The 12,171-nt window shown below is 40.8% G+C and overlaps 1 protein-coding gene across 3 annotated transcripts; it reads left to right on the top strand.

Annotated features, from left to right (window-relative positions):
• The first annotated feature begins 2,559 nt into the window (after positions 1-2,559).
• LOC139376840 (zinc finger and BTB domain containing 18) lies at positions 2,560-11,495 on the top strand. Of its 3 annotated transcripts, none has more exons than XM_071119790.1 (2): positions 2,560-2,827; positions 6,849-11,495. In XM_071119790.1, the coding sequence occupies exon 2, from the start codon at positions 6,863-6,865 to the stop codon at positions 8,507-8,509; it is 1,647 nt and encodes a 548-aa protein (XP_070975891.1). In that variant the 5' UTR covers positions 2,560-2,827; positions 6,849-6,862; the 3' UTR covers positions 8,510-11,495. The 3 variants fall into 3 exon arrangements, with proteins under 3 accessions (XP_070975891.1, XP_070975890.1, XP_070975889.1); XM_071119789.1 differs by lacking the exon at positions 2,560-2,827 and adding an exon at positions 4,796-4,904; XM_071119788.1 differs by lacking the exon at positions 2,560-2,827 and adding an exon at positions 6,443-6,509.
• The last annotated feature ends 676 nt before the right edge of the window (positions 11,496-12,171 follow it).

Raw genomic sequence — 12,171 nt, 5'->3', positions numbered from 1 at the left:
AACATGGAATCCACAGTGACACCAAGAGGAAGGAATGCAGAAGGCTGTAGTATAATAACTGTAGATAGAGACAGGCCTTTTCTCACTGAGCTCTCGCTCTCTCTTTTCCTGAAATGAAAAATAGCAGAGAAATGAATTTGCTTCTATATGTCAATATCCAACCTTATATTAAAGACACCTATAGGAAGGTGATAAATGCTTTATTATCAATACTAGTTGCAAAGAAATGCAATGCATTTGTGAAATGTTTAATATTCACATACATCATGTTGCTCAAAATTAAACTGGTGCCAAATCTAAGCATTTTCATCCTTTATATTTTTAGGTGTGAAAAGGACGTTTCTCAAAATCCTTCACTGCTCAATGAAAAGTAATCTTTGAATGGGCAACAGAGTTATCTTTTCACATATTTGACATAGGTTTTGAACAGGGAATTGCAGAAAGTATTACACAATATCAAACATCTCTGTTTTTGTCACAACACTGTTCCAGCCAGCATCTGTTGACTCAAAAAGAATGTTGGGATCAAAAGGAGTTGTAAAGTTAAAAGGTTTTATGTAAATCACATGGGATTGTAAATGATGGAGGAGCACACAACTGGCTTCAGGTTTACACTACAGACAGTTATTAATGATACACATTTCAGTTGTGAAAAAGTAAAACCGAAGTATCCATACAGCTCATTCATGTCAAGCCATCCACAAATAGAGTCTTTATCAAAAGAAAGAGCACGTTTTTTAAAAACATTGTTCAAATATGGAAAAACTTTTAAAAATGGGTATTTTCTCTATCTGCTTGTTGTCTAACATCTTTAGAAGATAAATAAGTAGTTATTAAAATAGGGTACATATTGACATATCATCACATCATTTTATGTGATAATTACTCAGAACTTTCCTATAATAACACCAAAACTCAGAATTGTGTATGTTCCAGAGAGAACAACGACTAGATTGCAATCTGTTACAAACAATGCTGGTAACATTCACTAACGGGTCACATAATGAGGTCATTACTTGCATTTAAAGATGTGATTTAGTTTTGATTCAACACTGTGAATACATTAGGCTACATGTAGTAGTAGGACTGTGTGGTTGCTTTTGAACTGTATTAGTAACGCCAATTAGTTTACTGGGACGAATTTAGGAATCTAAATGTCCAGACTGGATTTCCACTAAGCCTCAACACAAACAACCTGCTATTTGTATTTTTAAACATATGGAACATACATAATACATGTCATCACACCACTTTGAACATTCATGAAATACCTGTCAATACATAAACTTTTTGGGCACTACATCTTTATTCGATTTGATTCTAGTCCCAAGCTGATTCTCTTGTGCCCCAGATTTACGGTCCTGCATGGGTGATTACTGCTCTGGCACTCAGTGCAACTTTTCACGTTGCTTACAAAACTGGATGCACTAATTAAAAGGCTAGAAATAGACTGAAGTTTGAACCTCCTTAATAATACAGTTTATAATGTTTTATAACGTGTTTATTACCTATAATATTTTCACAAGTCTCAGAATATAGCCCAAGGCTCACATCAAAGGAGACACGCATGTTAAGCATAGTGTTGCCCCTCTCTTAATAACATACAATATAGCCTACTACAAATAAAAATACAAAGTAGCCTATTCGTTTTGAAATGCTTTAGGCTAAATATTGACGTGAGAGTGGACGTATTCGACATAAAATCAAGAAATGGTTATATGTCCCTAAGACACACTATCACTATCGAATGAAACTGATGATGGTTTATTATTGCCTAAATCAAGGGTTCTCAAAGTGATCTCATATAAATATATATATTTATTTGTATTTATTTTTTCTTGACATTACATTTTTTTAAATGAATATAACAACATATTAAACGAATTTCCCAGGGCCCGAGACTTGGTTTGTCCGGTGTCGATATATAATTTATTGTATACATTTTTTTCTTATCTCACTCGAGTTGTGTTCTGATTATGAGGGAATTTGCTATAACAAAAGGGTTCCCAGGCCCCAAAAAGTTTGAGAACCCCTAGCCTAAATTATACTATATAGCCCAGGACTACTATGGCAGGCTACCATATTCATCATGACGTTATGTATGCATTGACTAACTAAGTTACTATTCGTGCAAAACCTATAGGCTACACCATGGCGATAGAAACATTACTATAGTCTGAAATAATAGCCTAGAAAGAAAATCACTTTATTCAAATAAATTAATGAACAATTGATTGTGATACCTTGATTTACTTTGCATGCTTCCACAACGCTGTCATTATACGCGTCAACTGCCTTATATTCGCAGACCTTGTCGTTGCAGTCCTAATTGTGTTACCGGTAACAAAAGTTTTTCTTTCAAGAATATGAATAACGTAATGCACCTGTTCCACGCTCCACTAGTCGAAGCCTGACTACAGTACCCACGACACCTTGCGCTCACTCTGTGCTCTGCGCCAGTCTGTTCAGGGAACCAGTTCGCTTAGCCTTTTTTCTGCCTTCTCACTGTTGCCTGGTGTCAACCTACGCCGAGAAGATATCCCTCCCTCTTCCCCCTTCAGCGGCTGCTTCCAATTTGCCTTCATTTTTCTTATCACGAGCACTATTGGCTTTTGTGCTGCCAGTCAGACGCCTCTACCGTAGCTGGAGTTGAGTAGCAACAGCTCGGAAACATCTGGCTGCCGCAGCCCTTCTCTCTCCGCTCGCTCGCTCCGTCTTTTTTGCCACTGCAGGTTGTTATGGAAATTTGTTGAAAGTCAATCTAGTTATTTTTCAACCCCAAGAGGATTTGACGAAGGAAGCAGGAAGACATTGGAGCTTGTTGTCTGTAAGTGCCTTTAATACCAGAGTCCGATTAAGGGTGATGAAAGGGGGTTAAAGAATGGAAGGGGAAAAAGTAACAATCCTTTGTAGCGTGTGTTGCGTTCATATAATAGTTGCTATATTAGCTCCTTCGAGACCCTGTAGTGCCATAGTCTGCATAGCATCGGGGCCTGCTACAGAACTGCAATACTACTGATCGAACGTTTACTTTCTGCCACCATGGCTAGCTAGCTTGATTGCTTGGGTCAGTGTGTGTGTGTGCGCGCGAGATATTGTAGTCTTGCGAATGTTCTGTTGTGTTGCTGGCGACGGTCTTACATTCTGTAACCAGCAGCACAGATACATGTTGGTAGCCAGCCTATAGTCACCCTCGAGGACTAAGTTGTCTACAGAGCTTGACAGACACATTGATCAGATAGTTGCTTGTATCGAGAGTAACGTGTCATGTCCGGTTTCATGAAGTTTATAGAAGTAATGGCTAATTTCTGACAGTTGTTTCTTGGCTTTGGATATTTTTCTGTAGACAGCTATTACGATAAAAGGCAATGGCAAAATAGCCTAATGAAAATGCTATGCTGAAATGAATGATGTATCATTGGATAGTCTAGACTAGAGTGGTGTGTGTGTGTGTTGCAAGTTGTAATATTAATGTTGCAACATTGTTACCAACATTCACTAGGGCTATTTAATGATGCATTCTACCATTTTCTGTGAAAGGAATATGTTCTGTGAAAAGTTATCATATCCGGAATCAGTAATATCGTAGCCTAATTATTTAGTTGCAACTCTAATTTTACGATTTTGCATGCAGAGTCGTTGAAACTTTGAAGGTTATGTATGAATAACATAATAAGATATCTGGCCAGAGATTTGTTCTTGTAGCCTATATTTTCGTGTTTCTCCTCCTCTTTCTTAAGTATAGGCTACACTCAGCATATATAGCAATTGATTCCTAAAGGTTTTGATCTTGTAAATATTCATAATAAACGTGTGGATTTTAATACCCTTATGTCAACAGGAACATTTTGAATATCTTGAATATCTATAGATATTAAGTTCATATCTATAAAGCCTACACAATAATGTGAATATGTTATATAGCCTACTGTTATTGTTTGATATTAATAATAATGGACTGTATATAGATGCGTTGTTGTGATCCACTCGCATAGCAGAGAAATAAATTAATTCCTTGTGGAATAAAAAGACCACCTGAAAAATTCACACGGAAGAGTGAAATACTTTCACCAAAGAAATCCGAGGCTGTAGTCAGTTTTAGCCGGCCCAACAAGGAATAGTGTAGCTTTTGTTTAGAATCTCACTCATGAGGTCTATACTATTGTTCCCATTGTTACTTTTTCATTTTTTTCTGTCAATTGTATGAAGGGTTAGGGAAATGAATGATGGTAATGGTGAGGGCAGTGAACCGTAAAGAAGTCGAAAACAATATCAGCTGCGTGGGTCTGTCAGTTGCAAATGTGCTGTGCTGGCCTTTGTTTATGGTTACTGGAAGTTGAGCAGGCAGCAAAAAAACTTGATGGTATTTAAATTCACTGAGCAGGAAACTAGTCTGGGAAACTAGGTTAGAAAAAGTGTTGGATTTCACACAGACCTATTTTCTAAAGTTCTCCTTTACTTTAGAGTAAAGAGGTAGGGGGAAGTTGGCTAGTTTTCCACACAAGCACCTCACTACATTTACCTCATTTTTTTTGAGAGAGGAGAGAAAAAGAAACAAAGTTGTATAAAGGAGAGGCTGGTGGCAAGAGTGTAGAGGAGTAGCATATGGCTGTAAAAGGAGCACAGCTGGAGGTAGCATTTCCATCTGAACATGATGTCAGAGCAGCTGACAGGCTGCCATCCCCCAGTCTTTTATTCTAACGCACAGACTGGGAGTTAGTGTGTGTGCGGATCTGTGTGCAGGAGGAGGTATCTCATTCCCCTCCAACATCTCCTCCACTTTGCATCTGTCTCTCACAGTTAGCTTTTTTTCTCTCCTACCCCCTCATTGATTCTGCAAAAGAGCTGCAGCCGGCCCAGCTTTTCTACTACAGCGGACTTAATCAAGTTGATGCATACTGCAGGTACTGTCTATGGGAAAGGGTCCGGGGCACTGGGATGGTTTTGTTTTGTACGGGAAGCTCTGGCTTTTCCCAGTGTCTGGCTACTTTTAGTCAGAGCTCTATGGAAAGGGAAGTGAAAGATTTGTATGTGTACAGTAGTTGTGTACTGTAGCTAAGCAGGAGCCTGGTGTTTTTGTTGTCAGGAAGAGGTTTCCAAGTGAGATTTTAACTGATCTATTTGTTTGTGGGTATAGTTTTTCTCTGGTTTGTTGTGAGCAGGTTGGGCTTGGGGTTGATTGTTGGTCCTTTGATTGTTGAATATATGTTAAAATTATTATCTGTTTTTGGGGAAATTGTTTTTATTTGTTTCAACCAAAATATATTTCTTAATTTGTGTGAACTAAAAAAAGCAATTTAACATGTTTTTATTGTCTGGTCAACACACTATTACTTTCTGCTACTATCAACATGTTTGATATTTTTCCTCAAAGTTATTCTGGATAAACATCCCGGAACCATGTAAAAAAAAAAAAAAATGTTTTTATCAATATGGTCATTTTTACAAAGAATAAGTCTATGTCTTAAATCTAAATGGCTGTGAAATTACTTGAAAGCCCAATGTCCTCTTTCCCAGGCTTGTGTTCATTTTTTCTGTTGGTGGTGACTAATTTAGAACTTGCAGATTTGAGCTGCCTGAATTGGCTAGACAGCTGTAATCGCACTCCTTCTAGTCTTAATCTCTTTATCTGGGCAGCAGCTGCCATATGGCCCCAGTCAGCTGGATCAGATGTTTGTAAGCCTCCTTGTCCGTCCCTCTCTGTCCTCGCAGACCCCTAATTTGATCGCTGCTACCTTGTGAGTTGTCCTGCTATCTTTATTTTTAGACATTTTAAGGATTAGGATTGATGTAGACTTCAGGGCACTTAGAGTGATTGTATTCTAAATCTTCAGTGCTGGTCTCTTTGAGAAGGATGTGCAGTTTCTTGAAAGATTTGGGGAGGGGGAGGTTTGCTGGGGGGTTGGACATCCTTGTCCCTGTAAGCCTCTCATTAAAGAAAATCTGAACTCCGCTCCAATGAGGGGGATCGCACACTTGTTCACTCACATTGAAATGGGTTTATTTAACTGCTTTGGTTGATGTTCAGGCTCATGTATTATTTCAGACAAGAAAAAGCTATTTGGTTTATTTAGAAAAACTTCAGAGAATAGGATTCTCCTTTTTTTAATTGGATCTAACGAACAGTGGGAGTTAATAATAAATGCCCTTTTGTAATTTACCAACAAGGCAACTTGTTTTTCAAACCCTTAAATTCCGTGTCTACAGTCGTCATTCTCCGTGTACTTAGGCCTCTGGAATAGGTAGCTTGTGTATGTGAGGACTGTTTGTGTACCTGAAAGCCTGTTACCTAAAGAGGCTGGCCAGGCCAGTCCAAAGTGGGTTATTAAAAATAACCACACTAGGAGCTGAGAGAGTAAAAGCGTGGAAGCAGTTCAGTTAGCAGGCAGGCGGGCATCTGTGTGACCAGGAGGAGCTCAGCTGTTGAAGCCTCTCTGTGATCATGTGGAACGGCCATAGATCGCAGTCTAGAGCAACACCTCTCCCAAATATCATCTGGAAACATTTAGGTTTATGGCGCAATTAGACTTTATCAGTTTTTTATTTGGTGTTTGTGTCTGAAAGTTTGAATTTATTGATGGTAAAACATGTTAGACTTTAAAAGGAAAATGTCTCTGGTGATATTTTAGAGACATTTCGTTTTGTAGATATAGTTTAAAATGCCAAGGATTTCATGTGTAGGCTAACTTGTTTTAATCTGTTCCTTTTTGAATGCGAGTGAGTGCAATTGTGTGTGCATGAGGTGAGAGAGTAAGATATGAGTGGATCCAGACAGGTTGTCTCCAAGCTGAAACAAAACAGTAGCTGTTCTAAAATAATGTGCCTCTAACATCTTCTGTCTGTTCTAGGTTATGAAGACAGCATGGAGTTCCCAGACCACAGCAGACATTTGCTACAGTGTCTGAGTGAGCAGAGGCATCAGGGTTTCCTTTGTGATTCCACTGTGCTGGTCGGCGATGCCCAGTTCCGAGCCCATCGAGCAGTGCTGGCTTCATGCAGCATGTACTTCCATCTCTTTTACAAGGACCAGCTCGACAAAAGGGACATTGTTCATCTGAACAGCGACATTGTTACAGCCCCGGCGTTCGCTCTCCTGCTGGAGTTCATGTACGAGGGGAAGCTCCAGTTCAAAGCCCTGCCCGTGGAGGACGTGCTGGCTGCAGCCAGTTTCCTACATATGTACGACATAGTCAAGGTCTGCAAGAAGAAGCTGAAGTACAAAGCCACTGCGGAGGCAGACAGCACCAAGAAGGAGGAAGATGCCTCCAGCTGCTCTGACAAAGTAGAGAGCTTTTCTGAGGGCAGCACGGGCCACCCCGCAACGGCCGACCTACTGCCCAGTGACGATGAGGACCTGGAGGCCAAGCAGGACCCCAGCAACCTGTGGATGAGGCTGCCCTCTGACCGCCCGGGCACCCCAGCCACCGCCACCAGCCCAAGGGAGGCTGACACCCATGTGAGTCCCCCCAAACTGCAGTCCCCTGCCGGCAGCCCCAGCAGCTCTACTGGCTCCCTGTCCCGGAGGTCCCTGGGCTCCCGTGGCTCCCGAAGCTCCCGTAGCTCTCGCAGAGTGTCGGCGGATGCAGACTGTGTTCTGGACTTGTCTGTGAAGTCCAGCCTGACGGGGCCCAGCGAGGCCTTGTCCAACAACCCCTATTTCTGTGGCCGGGTGACGCCCGACAGCCTGCAGGGCACCCTGGTCCAGGTGAAGCAGGAGAAGAACACAGGCTCAGATGATGAGGGCCTGGTGAGTGGCGACTATGAGATGGACCACAGCGGGCCCAAAGCAACCCCTCCCAGAACCAACGGAGGACTGAACCACCACGGGGTCGGCAGCCATGCTCACAGACGCCTGGGCCTGGAGGCCCACCTCTCGGCCCTGCGTGATGCCTCCCTGGCCAGCGAACTGGAGCGTGATGATAAGGTCAGCGATGATGACATGCTGGGGGGAGAGAGTGAGCGGGCCCAGGTCGAGGCGGCCAGCATCGACAGCGCCCTGCTGCCCTACGTGTCCAACATGCTGAACGCTCCTCACACTCAGATCTTCATGTGCCCCCTGTGCAACAAGGTGTTTCCCAGTCCGCACATCCTCCAGATCCACCTCAGCACACACTTTCGCGAGCAGGAGGGTGTGCGCGCCAAGCCCGCCAGCGATGTCAATGTGCCCACCTGCTCCATCTGCGGCAAGACGTTCTCCTGCATGTACACCCTGAAGCGCCACGAGCGGACTCACTCCGGGGAGAAGCCGTACACGTGCACCACGTGCGGTAAGAGCTTCCAGTACTCCCACAACCTGAGCCGGCACGCTGTGGTGCACACCCGAGAGAAGCCGCACGCCTGCAAGTGGTGCGAGCGGCGCTTCACCCAGTCTGGGGACCTGTACCGCCACATCCGCAAGTTCCACTGCGAACTGGTGAACTCGCTCTCTGTGAAGAGCGAAGGCCTCAACCTCCCCAACCTCCACAGGGACTGGGCCATAGAGGATAGTTCTCAAGAACTGTGGAAGTGAAGCCTGCTGAAATGATCAGGACTTTGTTTTTAAGCTAAATGAGACAGGTGTCAGTGAAGGTTGGGCAGAGAGGTAAGGGGAGTTGGAGCAGGGTATGAGTGGGAGAGGGGTCTGAATCAGTCATGTTTCTTGTACGTAACATTGCAAAATCTTGTTAAATGGCACTTTAATAGCACATGAACATGTTACTACTGTTTTCAGTTCCAGTCCTTTGTTTTATTCTATTTTATTTGTTCTGATTTTGTTTAAAAAAATGTATGTAAACATGACCGCTGGTATCAGTAGCCAGTGTTTAGTTATTTTTAGATTTCTTGTGTATATACACAAATGTCTATACACTCCTTAATCTAAGGCACACCTTCAATGACAACCATATGAAGTGTTCAGGTAATACACACTGAAGTTAGACTATTAGAATACACTAAACGGGTACTGTGATCATGAATATATACCAGTACACATACATGTGTGTATGCATACATGTGTGTATAGTGCACTACTCTAATTTCATTTTCAAATTTAATCTGTGTGAATGTGTGTGCGTTTAAATTGTTTTACTCTGCAAAGAGGTCTGATTTAAATATAGCTACAAGCTTCTGTTCCTTAAGCTCTTGTACATTTTGACTTGTGATAGGAAACTTGACTGATGAAAGACAAATGGCACTCATGCAATGTACAGCTTCATTTTTCACATTAATTGAAGTATTTTCTAAAACCCTTTATAAATGATTATTTTAGAATTTCTTAAATCTCTATCTGCAGCTTTAAAACATCCTTTGTTGAACAGAATTTAATTTAAGTTGGCTGTATTCTATCGGTTTCTGTAGTGATTATATGGATTTATTTTTGGAAAATGGGATCTGTTATTGCATGAAGTCCAACCTGTATATTTGAAATGTGAATTGCTGTATTACTGTACACTGTAATTGAACAAATATAGAACAGACTATGTGAATACTCCAAGGGTGCAGTCTGTTAAAAAAAAGTGAATTTTACAGCTATGGAAAATGCATGAATATGATTTATTGACCTTTTGTTGTAGTTTTTTTTTTTGCATTTGAGGAGTGTATTTTAAATTAACTAATTATATTCTTAAGTAGTTTATTTCTTTTCTCTGCTCCTTTTGAGAGTCCGTTAGGACTCCTTTAAAATGTTCTGCTGGGCTTGTGAAGATTTTTTTGTCAATGCACTGGTCTTGGGTTTGAGTTTGTGTAACGGTATGTGAGGTGAAGCTTGTCGTCAGACAGACAGAGGTGGGCAGTGTGGGCAGAATGCCAGCAGTGACCTAACTAACAAACTAATCTACAGAAGATCTCCACTAGTGTGTTTGCCTCCCGTCCACACAGCACTTCGTCACCGTCTACTCTGCTGCATGGTGGTCAGGGAGTTAAGGTTCCCAACTGCTATATCTATCCAGTTAACGTTCTTCTTTGGTATTTTCTGCTCTCTCATTGACATCAAGTAAGCATTGTGGGTAATTGATTTATTTATATTTTCATTTGGCACTTGTTTCTAACTGTGTGGCCAATGAAAATGTGTCACACTTTTCTATCAGAGAGACTCACCTGCTCATATCTGAGTACTCCTGAAGGTTTATTCTGTTTCAAAACAAAGCTGAAGAATCGGAGAGCAGCACTATGCTTAACATCACGCTCCTAATTTGTATGTCTGTGTGTATCTGTTTGGATGCTCCTATGTACGTACTGTATGTCTGTGTGTATCTGTTTGGATGCTCCTATGTACGTACTGTATGTATGCAATCCTTACTTTTGAAGGGGGAGAATTGGCATGCTTGACTGCACCTTTTAAAGCTTATTTAACTGAGATTTATGCTGAAAAGATGCCTTTATGAAAATTATAGTTAAATTATAGATTCAAGAAATCATGGATACTATTACATTCAAGAGGTGAAATTGAATGAACTTTAAATTATAATTTATCATTTTTTAAATTAAATTTGAACTGTTCTTTATTTTAATATTTTATTTAGAACTTATTTTTTATTTCTTTTTAATGAATGAACATTCTGGGGAAAAAAATCTGCACTCAAAATATTTTTGTGTAGAAAGATCATGGAATCAAGTAAATGCCCATTCTTGAGAACTGTCAAACAAAAGCAAAACTTTAACTATACCTAAACTCAGATGATAGTAAGTAGAGCTATGAATGTCCGCACTTGTGGGGAGATACTGGCATGCCCACACTGGCCCGGGGTTTTGGTTTGCTCTTCAGAGGATGTGGTGGTGGCAGCATCAGCTGGTGACATGGGTGCTCCTTGCCAACTGCACACAGTGTCATGGCATTTTGCACAGTGGTAATTGATCTGTTTGCAACCACAAATATATCATGGAAAATATCACATGTGGATTAACTCTATTTGAAGACTTATTTACAATTATTGATGGCTTTTCTTATTGTACTTGACCGCCTTAAACTACTGTAAACAGCTTCTTCTTTTTTCTCCACGTTGTTAACACTGTAAGTTTGTAACTGGACTGTTTATTGACATTTTTAAAATAGAAGAAAGAAAGCTGTGAAATGACCTGATAAGCATCTCCATTTATCATCAATCCAACTTTGGTTACTTGAAAACAGGAAAGGTCCAGTGGGGGAAAAACATAGAAATGTAGAAGACGATATACGAAGAGATAGGAGGGGTGAATAGAAATACATCTGTTGAAAAGGACAATCACTGTCTGAAAAAGAAGCAGATGTTGATTCAAATATATTTACTTCCCTGTGAGATTTTGTTTCTTTGACATTGTTCTTTTTCTGGATTTAGACATTTTAGCTTTGACAATCATAGTATGTTTTATGTTCTCAAGGGGAGTAAATTCTAAGGCTGTTTAGTTTTGTACTTTTTTGGTGTGCTGTTGTTGAAATTTTCAAATTGTGTGCAAACTGCAATAAATTATAAGAACCTTAACTCAATTCCAATGTGAATTTGTGTATTTAATTTGTCACCGAGTAAATAACATGGGTACCATTCAGTCGGTGTTGCATTAACAGGCACAAAACTACAGCACATTTGGAAGATTACTTAAATGCTTATTAATATAGCTTAGAGCCACAGTCATATTTGAACACAAGGAAGATGTAATCTGTAGAAATGGATTTTTCTTCTCCCATTTAGTCTGTGTTATAACAGACTAGAATCCACAGAGGCCTGCCTATATGTATTAGATACAAGCTCAATCAAATGTTACAATTACACACAACCCTAAGTGTATCATGTAATGGGTTATCTAAGATATACCTACACATGAGTTATTCAACATATTCTAGCATTGCTCTTCATAACAGTATCTATAGTGGCTGATTCTGTATAATGCATTTCTATATACTATATTTTTCAGCAATGAAAGTAAGAGAAGCGTTGGCATCATTTATTTTTCTATGCCATGTTGTGTGGGTGGGTGTGTGGGTGGGTGGGGAGGCTGTGGATCTAGATTGGGCCCAGGTTGGGCACAGTGTGGTGCCCTGCATGGCCAGTGCGTGTGTGTGGTGCTGATATATCTAGCTGTTGCACTGGGTAAGGCGTGGGCTGGACCTGAGAAAAAGTGCAGCAGCTTGTCGAGAACCATCCCCCTCAACACATACAGCCTCCTGCCAAAGCTCCTCAAGTACAGTTTTCCAAGAAACAAATCAGCTTTATCTAATGT

Source organism: Oncorhynchus clarkii, chromosome 20 (assembly GCF_045791955.1).
Source record: "Oncorhynchus clarkii lewisi isolate Uvic-CL-2024 chromosome 20, UVic_Ocla_1.0, whole genome shotgun sequence".
NCBI lineage: Eukaryota > Metazoa > Chordata > Actinopteri > Salmoniformes > Salmonidae > Oncorhynchus > Oncorhynchus clarkii.
Note: the sequence above shows the minus strand (reverse complement) of the source record. Positions and strands in the feature narration are given on the sequence as shown.